At 40.0% G+C, this 16,237-nt stretch overlaps 1 protein-coding gene across 1 annotated transcript in view; it reads left to right on the forward strand.

Moving 5' to 3' along the window:
• arid1ab (AT-rich interactive domain 1Ab) overlaps nt 1-11,302 on the forward strand; it is a 90,736-nt gene extending 79,434 nt beyond the window's left edge. Inside the window, exons 13-20 of the mRNA XM_079878708.1 lie at nt 5,933-6,065; nt 6,191-6,363; nt 6,822-6,963; nt 7,161-7,271; nt 7,432-7,528; nt 7,616-8,444; nt 8,532-8,662; nt 8,753-11,302. Coding sequence (XP_079734834.1) covers nt 5,933-6,065; nt 6,191-6,363; nt 6,822-6,963; nt 7,161-7,271; nt 7,432-7,528; nt 7,616-8,444; nt 8,532-8,662; nt 8,753-10,660 — 3,524 coding nt within the window. The 3' untranslated portion in view covers nt 10,661-11,302. The remainder of the gene's footprint in view (nt 1-5,932; nt 6,066-6,190; nt 6,364-6,821; nt 6,964-7,160; nt 7,272-7,431; nt 7,529-7,615; nt 8,445-8,531; nt 8,663-8,752) is intronic.
• Nucleotides 11,303-16,237: the final 4,935 nt, after the last annotated feature.

Raw genomic sequence — 16,237 nt, forward strand, 5'->3', positions numbered from 1 at the left:
TGATGTCAAAGCTGAATTTTCAGAATCATTACTTCAGTGTCACATGATCCTTCAGAAATATGAAAACAGTTTGCTGCTTAATATTTTGGAACTATGATACGTTTTTTTCTTAGATGAATAAAAATTTCAAAAGAACAGCATTTATTTGAAACAGAAATCTTTTGTAACATTACACATGTTTTAAGGTCATTTTTGATCACTTGAATGCATCCTTACTGAAAAAAACAACAACTGACTAACCAACACATTTTTGAACGGCAGTGTACATTCAGTAGGTCATTATTGCAATATAAACACTGTCAGAGTGATCAACAAGGTATCTCTTCATTTACCAGTCGAAGACGGAGCAACTTTCTGCTCTTATGTTTACTCCGTGCACTGTCAAGGTCCTCATCATATCTGTCGCGGTACCGGTCTTTGCAGCAATTAGCAATTATTTGACCGCAAGCTCTGCATCGCGCGCTGTTGGCATCGAGCCTGGAGAAATGTAGCCACACTTTTGATCGAGTTAGGGTATTGTGTGTGTGCTCGCGTCTCTTATGAGTATGTGCGCGGAGAGTTTGTGTGTGTGTGTTCGCGACTCATTGAGTGTGCGTGAGTTTGTGTGTGTGTGTGATCGCGTCTCATGTGTATGTGCATGGACAGTTTGTGTGCGCGCGCGCGCGCGTCTCATATGAGTATGTGCGCGGGGAGTTCCGCGCGTCTTGTGTGTGTAGAGTTTGCGTGTATGTGCGTGAGCGACTTTAGGTGTGTCGTTGTGCATTTTATTTGTATTCGTTTGAGCACTGACGTTGACGAGTTAACCCCTTAGGTATCGAAATCTGGTACCGAACAAGTCATTTTTCGATACTCGATAGTATGGAGGCAATTCGGTCGGTACCTACAAAGTATCGAACTCGGTACCCAGCCCTAGGCATTGTGCACTCAGATGAACATTAAATCAGTTTTAGTAAAGTTTTTCGCCAGTGAGCCACCTCTGTGTTTTAGCCAAACAAGTTGCTACTTCACCATCCTTTTTGGTAATGGTGAAGTGCATCCACACTGCTTAATTGTTTACCTGTTGTAAGTAGTGTTGTCAAAATACTGAAATATCTAATTTCGATACGATACCTTAAGAAGTATCGATATTCGATGCCTTTTTCAAGACCATGGGGAATTTGCCACAAATATGAGATATTTTTAATGTTATCTTATTTTTTGTCCATCCATTGAAAGTCTAGGAAATCAATTTTCTAAATGCTTTAAAAAGTATGTAAGCATATAAATATGAATCAAGTGCTTTAAAGGGCACCTATTATGCAAAATCCACTTTTGCATGGTGTTTGGACATAAATGTGTGTTGGCAGTGTGTGAACACAATCAACCTACATTGATAAAAATCCACCCACTGCTCTTTTTTTTTTTTAAATCCCCATTAAACCAAAGCAGTCATTAAACATGCCGTTTTGATTCTCTGAGCATGGATGGATTTAAGAGCGAACATAAGTCTTAATTTTCTCCCAAGATCTGAGCCACTGAGGACACAGTGGATTAGTTTTATTTTTGAAGGTAATGCGCCCCAAAATGTACCTAAATTTGTTTATGTCTGCACAAATTATTTCGCTCCAGACTGCTTTGTGAACAAGGGGCAATACAAGACCTCGAGGATGGATTAGTACCAACTTTTCGGGATCCAGCTTATGCCGAGTTCACACTGAACGATTTTAGGCCCGATTTTCGCTCGCCGACAGGTTTTGTGAGATTGACGACAAATACCCGAAACCATAGGCAAATCGGTGCTCGTTCATGTGAGTGACAATCACGCAGTGTTAATGATCAAAGACCCGATCTGAGACAATTGCAGACGAGTCGCCGACATCTGAGATATTTGGCATACTAAATATCTGGACCTGCCGGTGATTCAAAATCCTGCGTTCTGACTGAAAACTACATCGGCGATGACCTATAGCCAATGAGAGAGCAAGATACAGGGCAGCGGGATGTTCAGGGAGGAGTTATAGACCAGAATACCAGTATTTTAATAGATATATTTACAATTATATCAAACAGAAACAAAACGCAAACATTTGCTTGACCAGCCAGCAACAGCAGCGCATTGCAAAATTATTTATTTACCCCCAACTCTCTGCAGAACACTCAATCCTTGCTCCCTCCGTCTCCCAGCCATTTCCTGCTGCATAATAATTTTTTTTGGTTCTCCTTTTCGCTGCAAATTAGTGCAAATTAGTAGACAATTTTTATCACAATCTTCTTGCAGGCTATCATTTTTAATAACAATTTCAGTCTTGCGTTATTTCCTTATCACTTCTCAACTTCTCACTTCACTTCTCACTTCACAATGTGTTTGGTTGTGTAACGTAGTTTGCGGACCAGACAGAAGTTGTCTGAGATTCTTTCTTTTGTAAAGTAAGGCAGTTTGAAACCTCCTGTCGCCGATCCATCGTGCAGTGTGAACACAGCACTGAATGTTACCCCAGATAGTCATGCAGTGTGAAAAGAACAGTGACCCGACTACTTTGAAAATCGTGCAGTGTGAACTCGGCATTACAGTCTCCGGAGCGATACTGGTCACAGCAGTAATGAAAGGGACAGCACACACTTTATGACAGTTCAAGGTTTACAGATATAAAGTTTAACAGTTAATTAAGCCCCTCCTGAAAAGGCATAAAGTCTGTATATATTTGTTTACTGTTAGTTGTAACAAGTAGTTTTGTGTAATTCGCTGTGTATGTTGATGATAATACAAGGGAGAGAGAGAGTTTATGGATAAGACTTTAATGCGCACTTCTTGTACTGTGATTCATTCAGCTCTTACGGTGATTTTGTGACGCTTCATCTTTTGTGTGATGTACAATAAACTTCATAAAACTCATTAAAATTTTGGCCATCATTCAGATGGGGTCTACTCTGCTACAACAGGCTTGTAGTGTAAAAGGAAGGTGACAACATAAGTTATAACCATAATTAAACTAAACCATGCCTGTTAATAATAAATTAAAAGCATAGATAAATACAATCTTGCTCTCTTCTCATGACAGCAACTTGACAAGTACCAAATTGCGCTTAAACATCAAGTACACCCAAAATTGTCAAAATGCCCATCTCAGCAAGTATTCACGTAAACACAGTGTTATGTCTTAAGTGAACGTAAACAGTTGAGAAAGAAAACAAATGTGTAACAGTATATTGGATCTGTGCATTAGCTCTTGCAGTGGCAGCAGCCTAATAAACCTGCAGCTGTCTTGTGCTAATGTTAATCAAACAACAAAAGACAAAAAAAAGAAGAAAAAAAATCACTCACTGCTCTTGACTGAATAACTTTTGTAACTTCTGTATTTAATTTTTACAATGAAGACTATTCAGTTATTTTACATTTGATTACTTTATTCAATTTCTGCAGTATTTCTTACCTTAATACTACTGTTAGACTAAGGCTGCAAAATACTATTACAAAATGCTAATACAAAATACGATGCTATTTTGTTTTAGTATCGATATCACGATAAGTGCATCCGCGATGTCAAGTATAGGGATTGTGGTTAATATGTAATCTGTACAGACCAGGCACCTCGGTTCGAAACACATGTGATTCTCAGAATAATTGCAAAGTTTAACCATCATAGAGTAAACGTTTATCATTTGCACGTGTTTTAGGTTTAAACATTCAAGCAATCTAAGTGCACAAAGATGCACGAAGAACTTGCGCGCTATTTTCTGTGCGCACAGACTGATCGGGATGCAGCGATTAACCGCAATTTAAAACATCATGGTTAATTATTTGCAAAGGCTCCGCAACACTGTGTTTGTTGCATGGAACGGAACTGTTGCAACTTGCATGAAACGAAAACAGTTACACCAGCTTAAAGTGCTGTGCTCCGAGAGACAGAGGTTACTTGAATTTCATTTTACTAAATTATAATAATATAGTGTAAATAAAGTGTATTTATTGTATCAAACATAGCATTTGTCTGCAATAGTGCCAGAGTGTCCAGCCTAGTATATGAAACTGGCAAAAAGCATGGGTGTTATGTATGCTTAAGGAGACTGCTGGGTTATGCACTCCATTCTGTTTCAGTCCATCCAGCTGTTTTTCAATCCAAGAACACATTAAAGAGAGTAAGTTCTGTTGAAACTAAGATTACAAGAGAAATGGGGCGAGTTAAAGGGGATCCCTGTGATGTAGAGCATGTCTGCTTGGCACAGTGTCATGAGCCGCCGCCGCCCCCCCCTTTCCGGCAGATTACGTTCTCCTGGCCTTAGGATTCAGAGGCAAACCCCTGGAGGGCTGAACCGAGGGGAGGGGGGTTGGGGGGGTGGGTGTGAACGAAGGGGTTAGTGATATGTAAAGTCAAGCTGGGTTTTTCTTCATCTTTTTTTTTTCCCACCCTCCCCCCTTTTTATCTGTGTTTGAGGGATATCCTTGCCCAGAGGAGGGAGGCTGAGGTATTGTGCCATGTGTTAAAGAGCATGTGTGAAGTGTGAGATACGGATACGTCTGACCTGGCAGTGACCCCGATGTGTGTACGAGTTAATGAATGAAAGCATGAGTCATCCAACAGGCATGCCAGTAGTAATCGTCCTCTAGCTGGCCGCAAGATGAGCTGCAACATGTGGTGTACAAACATGCTGTTCATCCACACACATTTGTGTCTCTCTCATCATCATTCCCTGCACTCTCTGACATTTACACACATGCACATTGGCTCAAGTCTACTTAAACATGGCAATTATGTTGGTTGGGATTGGCATGAGCACTCAAGTATTTAAAAAAGAGACAGTAAAGTTTGATAAGGAAGTTCAAAACATTTCTCTATCAGACTATCAAACACTCTTATCAGATCCCAAAAGCAAACAAATGGTGCTAATACTGAAACCTTGATTGCCATAACAAAAATGTCAGTTAGCCAGACAGTGATGAATTTATGATTCATTCAAATATTGGTTTCTGGGTTGTTCTAAGCGCAGGGCTCCAGACTAACTTTTTTACTTGGAGCACTGTAGCCGATATATACCACAATATAAACTAGTGTCTGTGAATATTAAACCACAAAAAAACTATTTAAATATGAATCCTGCATGTTCTGCGTGTCTCTGCGTCAATGAATGTTGCAGACACGCTGTTGGATTTACCACACACACACTTAAGCAAGCTTGACGCTTGCAGTGTTTTCAGTCTCTGCTGCCTCACGATATGAGAACATGAATGCATGAACTTCATCTCCAGATTTAACTGTGGTACCGATATTGGTAAAATGTTAATGGTATTGGTACCGACTACTGGAATATCGTGACATCCCTAACCGGATGTTTTTAAAACCTTTGCTTAAATGTGTGCAATAAAAAAACCTGCTCTTTAACATCTGTTGAAATAGTGTTCTCAATTGAAGAATTGAGACTTGGAAACAGTATTTGATACGTCACGACTTAACAAGCAGATAGCTAAATGCGAAAGCACCAAAAATGGGGCCTCATTTGTAATGTTATGAATTGCATTTGAGTACTCTGCCTGTTTATCTGAATACTCAAGCGATCCAACTGACCACCCATGAGGCATATTGCCTCATCTTTCTCGGCACATGACTAAGCACTTAGCTGCTGGTTGAGTGGTAGTAATGGAGACTCTGTCATGCTGGGATAAGGAGTTTCAAACCTTAGGATGCTATTCTCTGAGCACTGGCAGAGCACCTCTACCTGTATCATCGGTGGGGGAAAGTCCTCAAATGAGATAAAGTGCCATGAAAAGCAGCTGATTTCAGGCTGGGGAAGGTTGCCTTCCCCAAAAAAGGGATTTTTGTTTTCTGGTTTGTGTTTCTTCAAGCACAGTGTTTACTATTCACACAATATGACCACCTAAACTTCATTTAGGATTTGAGGAGTGACAAATCTGATATTCTCCCCCCCCCCCCCCCCCCCCCCCCCCCCCCCCCTCCAGCTGGATCAGGATCGTTACAGGGTCCTCAGACGCCTCAGTCGACCAGCAGTTCTATGGCCGAAGGTGGTGACCTGAAGCCCCCTACACCTGCCTCAACACCGCACAGTCAAATGCCACCCATGCCTGGTGCTAGGTACATGTCAATACTGTGCCTCTCTGTATCAACTGTATTATCAGTTTTTGGACAGGATATTCAGAATTAATTTCAAGGGCCACAGTCTCTCTCATTTGAGCTTACCGTCATTGTGTCTCACACAGGAGCAGTGTGAATTTACAGGACCCGTTTGCTGATGGTGGGGATCCAGCTTTTTCCAGGCGTAACTCTGTCACCCCCAATTCAGGTTATCAGCCTGGTATGGGTGGACCAGACATGATGGGCCGCATGGGGCCTTATGAGCCAAATAAGGACCCCTTTGGTGGTATGAGAAAAGGTGACTCTTCTGGTCATATCGTTACAAAGTAATATTAAGGATCTCTTTTGTACATTTTTTTGTTTGTTTTCTTTGTAATATGAAGTTATCTCTCGTCAATATGTAAATAAGTTATATTCGGACCCAATTTATATGATGATCTTTATAGTTGTCCTGCTATAATATTGAGCCAACTCTGTTACCAGTTTACTCAGTGTAGCCAGTTTGTATGTGCTACATTAACATTTCAAACTTTCAAATTGTCTGCTCTCAGAAGAATTATGCACATCCTATAATTCTTATCCCAGTTGTTAAAAGGCTAAACATTTTTTTGTTAAACCTGAAATTTACTAATTATACTTGTTAGTATAAGTTGTACTTTTAATGATTTGTCATGTAGTAAACTGTGTAAAAGTGGTATATAATATTTTTGTATACAAAAGAGGATGTTCACTGTGTCTCTCTGCTTGCATTTTCAGCTGGTGAGCAGTTCATGAGCCCAAGTCAAGGCCCAAATAGTGGCATGGGTGAACAATATAACCGAGCCGCCCCAGGACCTATGGGCAATATGCCGATAGGTCAAAGACAACAGTACCCATATGGTCCAGGATATGACAGAAGGTGAGAGCATTTAATTGTGTTTTACCTTTTTATTAAATGTAGCCATTGAATTTATCACAGCTTTGAAAACACTACTGAAATCTGATGAAGTGTTAATATTTAGTAGCTTTGCAGTGATTTTGACATTCCAACACAACCTAACCAAGTAGTGTCTTCAGTTGCGATTTTTAAAATGCCATTTCTTTATTGCCTTACAGACCAGACTCAAGTATGGGCCCAGATGGCACTATGGGTCCACAACCTAACATGATGCCTTCTGGTGCAGATGCAGGGATGTACTCACCCAACCGGCCCCCACAACAGCAGAGGTTAGCATTTAATTAAACTACACATAAAGCTTACTAAATGTTTATAGGCTTAAAATTGAAATTTCACAATTGCTTATTTCTATTGTTTGCTACTCACTATTAAACATCCATGCTTTTTGGGGCTTTCTGAAACTGGATGTATTTTTTTTTTGTTTTGCAGGCATGATTCTTACAGTAATCAATACCCTGGCCAAGGTGCTCCCCCTTGTGGACCATACCCAAACCAACAGTCAGGAATGTACCCACAACAACAACCGGTCAGTGCAACACAACCTTTAAAAAATTATTGCATTATTGGTAGCTGTGTTATTGCCTAAGATCTAAAAAACCTTTCTCTCATATAGAATTACACGCAGAAGAGACCGGTTGATGGTGTTTATGGTCCTCCTGCAAAGCGTCATGAAGGGGACATATACCCGTTTAGTGGTCAGCAGCAGGGACCCCAGGCCCCAGGTGGACCTCAGTCCCAACCAGATATGTATAACCAGTATAATACCTATCCAGGCTCAGACAGACGCCCACCTGGCCCACAGAGCCAATTTCCTTTTGGTTTCGGGAGAGATCGAGGACCTAACATGGGTGGTCCAAACTCCCAGCCCTCCATGCAGCCGCAGATGATGGGTAGCTCCATGAGTGTGCCCTCAGTCCCCGATGGACCCCAAGGTCCCATGTGGCCTGGGCGTAATGAGATGAACTACCCAAACTATCATAATCGCCAGGGGCCCCCTGGTGTCCCTTCTCAAGGTCAAGGCTACCATAGCATGAATCGTTCTGAAGACATGATGCCTTCAGATCAGCGCATGAACCATGAGGGATCTTGGCCTGGCCATGTTAACCAGCGTCAGCCCCCATACGGACCTGGAGGCTCTGGGCCACCAATGTCCAGAACTCTTCAGCCCAACTATCAATCCTCTCAGAACCACATTCCACAAGTGTCCAGCCCTGCACCCATGCCAAGACCAATGGAGAATAGGACCTCACCCAGTAAGTCTCCATACATGCACTCGGGGATGAAAATTCAAAAGGCTGGACCTCCAGTTCCTGCGTCACACATTGCCCAACCGTCAGTGCAGCCACCTCTGATTCGGAGAGACGTAGCATTCCCACCAGGTTCAATAGAGGCATCGCAGCCCATTCTGAAACCGCGTCGTCGGCTTACCATGAAAGATATTGGTAAGAGGGTCATAGCATCGTTCCCATGAATACTTGTGTCTTGGTCCATTTGTAGTGTTCTGAAAGTTGGGTTTTGTTTTGTTTCAGGAACACCAGAGGCTTGGCGAGTCATGATGTCCCTCAAATCAGGCTTGTTAGCTGAGAGTACGTGGGCTTTGGATACCATTAATATTCTTCTCTATGATGACAACAGCATTTCTAACTTTAACCTGAACCAGGTCAGTAAATTCTATAGACTATATGACTAGGGATGTGTCAGGTTGGTCAACTAGTGACTTATCTATAATATATCTCTGTTCCCATTGCAGCTTCCTGGCTTCCTCGAGCTTATTGTTGAGTACTTCCGAAGGTGCCTCATTGAGATCTTTGGCATCTTGAAAGAGTATGAGGTTGGAGACCCTGGGCAGCGTACCCTAATTGACCCAGATGCCATTGACCCTGAGATGTCTGATGAGGAGGGGCCAGAGGCAGAGCAGATGGAAGAGGAGGATGAGGATGATGATGATGATGTCGAGATCAACCCTGTTCATACGTCACAAGTCCAGGTCAAGCAGGAGAAAGAGGAGTCTATGCAGGGTCAAAAATCCAATGAAAAGAATGACATAGAAGAGAGGGAAGGCGATGATACTTCATGCAAAGATCATCTCAGATCATCTACCCCACTGCAGGACACGAGTGCCTCCCAGGAGAGGCCAAAGCAGGCTAGTAAATTTGACAAGCTTCCCATCAAGATATTGAGGAAAAAAGACCCGTTTGTGATTGGGCGCACTAGTAAATTGGGTCGGCGGCAAGCCTTTGATAGTGGTCTTATCCATTGGAGTGTGGGTGGTGGTGACACCACCGAGCATATACAAACCCATTTTGAGAGCAAGATGGAACTCTTGAAGCATCAGAAACGGGTGCCAGTGAATGTTGAGCCACGTAAGAAGGTATCTCAAGTAGTGGAAACTGTTATGGATAATGCGCAGAAGGCTCAGACAAATGAAGAGCAGCAACAAGTACAACCTCAGTCATCCTCAAATCAACCATTGTCAGAAGGTAAAAGTACTACAACAGCAAGTACGTCGGCAAGTATAACGGCCACTATTGATGACGTTCTGTCGGCGAGGCGAGGCTCTGTGACTGAGGAAGTAGTCAGAGGCAACCTGAATAGCGACAAGGAGAAAAATACGTTTCTCTTTGGAATCGATCTTGCACAGCAGAGTCGCAATATCAAGATCTTGGAAGACGAGCCACATAGCAAGGATGAGACGCCGCTCTGTACACTCTCAGATTGGCAAGATGCCCTTGCCCGCCGCTGCATCTGCGTTTCCAACATTATTCGCAGCCTTTCCTTTATTCCTGGCAATGATCTGGAGATGTCAAAGCATCCAGGGCTTTTGCTGTTACTTGGTCGGCTTGTGCTGTTGCACCATCGACATCCTGAACGCAAGCAGGCACCGGTTACCTATGAAAAAGAAGAGGAGGAAGATGAAGGTGTCAGTTGCGAGAGAGATGAGTGGTGGTGGGACTGTCTTGAGGTTTTGCGGGAAAACTGCTTGGTCACATTAGCAAACATCTCAGGTCAGCTGGACCTCTCCATCTATCCAGAAAGTATTTGCTTGCCACTGCTGGATGGCTTGCTCCACTGGGCCGTGTGCCCTTCGGCCGAAGCGATTGACCCCTTCCCCACGCTGGGGCTCAACGGGACACTGTCTCCCCAGAGACTCGTCCTCGAAACCCTTAGTAAGCTTAGCATCCAGGATAACAATGTTGACCTCATTCTGGCTACACCACCTTTCAGCCGCTTGGAGAAGCTCTACGGCTCCCTTGTGCGCATGGTCGGTGAGCGCAAAGTACCCGTCTGCCGGGAAATGGCAGTGGTGCTGCTAGCTAATCTGGCACAAGGCGACAGCGTCGCGGCCCGGGCTATTGCTGTGCAGAAAGGAAGTGTTGGAAACCTTCTTGGCTTCTTGGAGGACAGTCTTGCAGCCACCCAGTTTCAACAGAGTCAGGGCTCGTTACTGCACTTACAAGGTGCACACTTCGAGCCCACTAGTGTGGACATGATGCGGCGGGCGGCACGAGCCCTGTACGCTCTTGCCAAAGTGGAAGAGAACCACTCGGAGTTCACGCTGTTTGAGTCACGGCTACTGGACATATCTGTGTCCCCACTTATGAACTCTTTGGTGTCCCATGTAATCTGTGACGTACTTTTTCTGATCGGCCAGTCATGACAGCCGTGGGGGTGATCATGTTTTTCCCCACTCGTTTTTTTAATGTGTGTGTGTCTGCGTGAGTGGAGAAAATTTAACAGCGAAACTGACTGACTGTATGTTCATTTTTTTAATTTATGCAAAATCACCTCAGATTCCACTGTCTATCCTGTCTATCCTTGCTTTGCTCTAAAGGAAGGATATACCATTAAGTCCCGATGGATTTGACATGTATAAGAATTAAACTAACAAGGATGTGCCGATCGAGATCCTTACCTGCAAGAGTGCGCTGCCCTTTGGACTTTTTTTTTTGTAAGGAAAAATAAAATTACAAAAAAGACACAAAAAACAAAACTGTAACCAAAGTTGCTGTCACGTTTACAGTGAGTTTGGGGAAAAATTGTGCCCATATTCACCTTTCGGGTGAGGAAGGGCATGGAGACGACCATAATCTGGTTCTTGGAGGCTAAATGGACTTGCAGACTCTGGTGTGTGGTATAAATTGCTGTAACTTTGATTAAATATATACTTAGCCCTAAAGGAACCAGGTCGTTGGCTGTGAACAGAAATGTAAATGGGAGGCCTGTGCAGTAGATTGTAGGACTTTTTTTCTGTACTGTACACCTTAAAACTGTAAACATACTGTAATAATACTGTTTCACACTGAGATAATGCTGGCTTGGCAGCAAAAAAACTGTAGTTTTTAAAAATGATTTTAGTTCGTTGAGAGAGGAAAAAATGGCTTTCCCCCCAAAGTTACGTGAACCTACAACACCCCGACCTCTTCTTTGTCCCTCGATTGTATGACTTGACCCTTAAAGAAATCACCTCTTAGGACTGGTCTTGAGCTCTAGATGCAGTCCAGGCTGCAGTGTATATAATGATGTTGTAAATTACACTTTGCTCTTTTTCTTTCTCTCTCATCTTATGGCGCTCTTCACCGTTTTTAATCTTTGACGAATTAAAGGTTTCACTCAACAGATCTCTCATTGCACATTGCCATGTGTTTATTTACCACCTTCCTCTCCTTACATCTCTGGTTGTAGGGATGCAATCTTTTGCCCTTGCGATCCCATACACATAACATTTCAATTCCTTTTTTTTTTTTAAAGCTGTAGAGGCATATATCAAACCAGACAAGTCCATTAACTCCAACCGATTTCATCATCATTCACCGGAACAAAGATACAATAAACAAGTTTGTTTTCCCCTCTTTCCCAGCGGTTTCCTTAGTCGATTCCAGTGCTATGGATTCATATTTGTATTTCAGATGATGTAGCTAAAATCTTGTTGTAAATTCCTTTTCCCCCCCTTTTGGCTTAATGAATATCATTTATTCCGTATGAAATCTTTATACTATATGTTCCACGTGTTAAGAATAAATGTACATTAAATCTTGGTAAAACGTTTGTGATTGATTTATTTATATAAATTATCAGTTTTGCAGTTTATGAATTTATACACGTTAAGATGTATGCACTGCATTTGTTGCATTTTTGATTACCACATATATTTTTCCTCAGTAAAAAAAAAAAAAAAAAGTAAGGCCGTTATAATGGAAGTAAACGGTAATGCTCAGATTCTAGTGTTTGGCAAGTATAGCCACAAGTCTTAAATGTTATACGTTCAATTGTTGTTACAATCCTACAAACTGTATGTGCAGCACAGTTGCTGTCCAGTAATTCCATATCATGACTCTGTCAACACATTAATTTTTAAATTTTCAAATGCACAAGGTTACATTAAAGGTCAAAATCCTAATATGTATAGGTGATACTGACACAACTAAAGTTTGTTCACCTAGAACCTTAGTGCCACTGCAAAAGTGATTTGGACAACTTCACAGCCTAATAACACCTATTCAGGTAAGTGCTTAAGTCTCACATTTCTGCTGGTAAACTTTCAACGTTTTTTTTTTTTTTATGACCGTCCCATTTAATTCCATTGCAAATGTATTCTGTAACCTGTAAAAATGTGTTTCTGTTGTAATCAGTTATTCTCAAGTGCTGTTGATAAAGAGTATGAATTATACACTTAACAGCTTCAGATTAGGCATCTATATGTATTAGTCTTTAGCTGTTTGGTGGAGGCCTGACTCTACATAAGTGTGTCTCTGTACTGTAGTATGGAAGATTCTATGAATGCAAATTGCAAGTCACATTTTGTTTTTTTCCCCTCAGGATTAATGGTGTCCAACCCAAAGAAAACACCTAGGCTGTTTGAAATGGAATAATTGCATACTGTAAAAATACAGGCTTCTTTAGGCTGCTTACATTATTAGTAGAATAAGTACATGAAAGTAGAATATGAAATGCATGCAGTTTTCAAAGAGAAGTTGATTAGCATAGTTAGGTTTTGCATTGTAATTCATTTGAGTAAAAACAAATCCATTAACATCTGACAATCCAATCAAATAATGAATCAAAGATATTTTAAACTTGCAGTTGTAATGTACTTAATTACGCTGGAAAGCGAAGGTCAAGTCGAGTTATGCATACACAAAAGTGCATCCTGCTCATGCAATCCCCAATGTAGCCCTGTTTTTATGAGTAACGAGCACTTTAAAAGCAAATGTTTTATCAATATCTCTCATAACATACAATACAAATGACCGAAATGATAACGATAAAATAGATCCTTATATCAAGAACTCGTTTTGATTTTGTTTCATAAGTTGTATTTTATACGTTTTCTTTTCTTGCAAAACATAGAGATTACATGTTTATGATATATCTACAGTATTTTATGCCTCATGCTAGCAGTAAACACGTGGTTACATCTCTCTTTAGGAATATTAGAGCACGCAATGTTAATCCCACAGCTCCATCTAACGGTTACAAGCAGATGACTACTTAACAAATATATATATATATATATTTTTTTTCAATACTTAGAAATAGATTAAAGGCCGGGCAGGGATGAGTGCAATGGGTGCTGTTTCTAAAAATCGGAGCTATCTTTTTACACACTGCCGAAAGCTACAGAAAAGACAAGCATCGCTGCAATTCGCAGAAACAGCTGGAATCCAGACATCGAAACGTGGATTTAGGGGTAAAATTATACCCGAAATATTGTATAGTTCTTTAACATGTTGGGCTAGGCAATTTGACTATATATAACAATGATATATATAATTGATCATCCGGATTTAGATCTACCTATATTGTATAATAGTGTTAGTGTAGCACAAATCGTCAAAATGTAGACAGATAAACTTAGTCGATTTCTGAACACGTGCCAAGATCCATGGACACTGGTTCTTTTGTAAGTTGTAAGGAACAGTGTCGAGGCCAACTTCCTTTAATTTAAGAAGATAATCGTTTGTTTTACTCCTGTTTTCGCTGTTTCCCCTATGAAATCCAGTCATGCAGTAGGATGCTCTGCCAGTCCGGATGAAGTGGGAGTGTGTTCCGGCGGGAAAGTGACGTCAATGCTCTCCTTGTCACGTAGTAGCTGTTACTTTTCTCAGCGCTGGTCAACGTGGACTATTTACAATACACTGTAAAAAATGTTTTCATGATTTGTCTCAACATTTTTCTTTTGTCAAATCAACTTACAGAATTCTTGTTGTTCAGATAACAATATTTTGAGTGTCTGTTGATTAAACCATTCTCCATGTGTATTAACTCAAATGTTTAATTTCAATGAACTCAAAATTAAGGCAACCAGGTTGGTTACTTTTCAAGGTAAACCAACGATACTTTTTATTTTATTTATTTATTTATTTATTTTATTTTATTTTATTTTATTTTAAACAGTGATTACTTTTTTTTTTTTTTTTTTTTAAAGCAGACATCATGTCATAGAATTTGTAAATTCTTATCGTGTAGTCTTTTTTCTTATAATATAAGTGCACGAATGTCTCCAGCGTGACAAAACGTGTCCGGAGGTTTGAATCATATAGACATAATAAATACATAGACGCCCTATTGGCCGCTGGATCATACGTCAACGGCGCCGCCATATTGCGGAGGGCAACTTTTCCCATAACTCTCATAACGGGAATTGAGAAAAATGCCTGCTTGTGTGCTGCTTGGGGCTGTACAAATCGCCGCACAATTGAAAACAGGTCTCGGGGAATTGCCTTTCACAAGTAAGACTGAACATTTGTTTCTGGTTGTATTTGGCCATTATATAATTAGTAATAGTAGCCTAACGTTAGTTGGCCACCGGAGTCAAAGTTGAGACATGAGTTGGCACGATTTACATTATAGCTAGTTTTAGCTTAAATTATTATATTTTATATTATAAAGTACATTTTATGACATCTAAATATTAATCTATATTTTCTTAAAACCGACTTCTATGCTACTCGTTTCGGGTAGGTAGCCTACTAGTAACGATTTCATTTACTATTTTTATATTGTCTATATTATTCTGCAATTGATATTGTATTTGCTATTATTATTATTATTATTATTATTATTATTATTATTATTATTATTATTATTGTTGTTGTTGTTGTTGTTATAATATTATACCACTTGCGATTGTCAAACTATCATAGTTATGCTGTTAAATTATTGTAGGCCTACTATTCACTAGTCACTATTTAACTTATTTTTTATTGTCAATATTCTGTCATTGATTTCATATTCTATTGCTATTATTATAGTATTATGTATAAACTATATGCTATTATCAATATATTATTATTATATTATTGTACTTATGATATTATATAATTACACTATTCTTTACAATTGTATTTGCTGTAGCCATACTGTATTTTATTAACTAGGCTACACTAAACTATTTGCTATTACGTCTCACTTTATCTTATATTTAGCCTAGTTGCATTGCACTGTAGCCTACCATGTATTAACCTACCATAAAGGATCCGTCAGTTAGGCTATCTTGTATATTTGGAGTAGGCTATTTATATAATTTTAGTGCTATAAAAATACAGAAAGCAGCCTGCCAGTGTGATTTGTATTTGCCGATTTGTTTCATTTTCTCAATGGCGGTCAATTCTAAGCACAAGAAAAGCGAAAAGCTGGTTAAAGACAGAAAATGCTTTTTCCACAATAAGAAAACTTTATTTCATTTAATGTGAAAATTAAATTATATTTCAGTATGGGGTCTTCACAATTCTTATCCAAGAATAAAAAGCCAAATACAAGTCTAACTATCAAGATAAAAAAAAAAAAACTACAGATGGAACTTTTTACACCACGAACAAACCACTGAAATCGGTTGATAAATGTAAACGTTATTTTTGTTTTTATTATTATTATAGCAATATGGCGGACGCGTTGACGTATCGCAGCAACGTTCCAAAGCGACAAATATGGCGTATATGTATTTATTATGTCTATGGTTTGAATCATAGACATAAGGTTTGAATGCCATGTAGACTCGTCTGTCTAACCATTGACAGATCGTCAAGCGCCCTATAGTTTAGAGAAAGAGCAATGTTCTATCTCATCATTATTGGCAAACATTTTCACTCAATCCGAAGTAGGCTATAGGTGAATTAAGGGTGATTGGGACAGTTTTTGAATTTCCGACTTGTGCAAGATTTCTTGCCATAAATTAAAAACATCAGCCCAACACATGATATATTTCTGTAATAGCCTACTGAAGATGTTACCTATC

Source organism: Squalius cephalus (assembly GCF_949319135.1).
Source record: "Squalius cephalus genome assembly, chromosome: 8".
NCBI lineage: Eukaryota > Metazoa > Chordata > Actinopteri > Cypriniformes > Leuciscidae > Squalius > Squalius cephalus.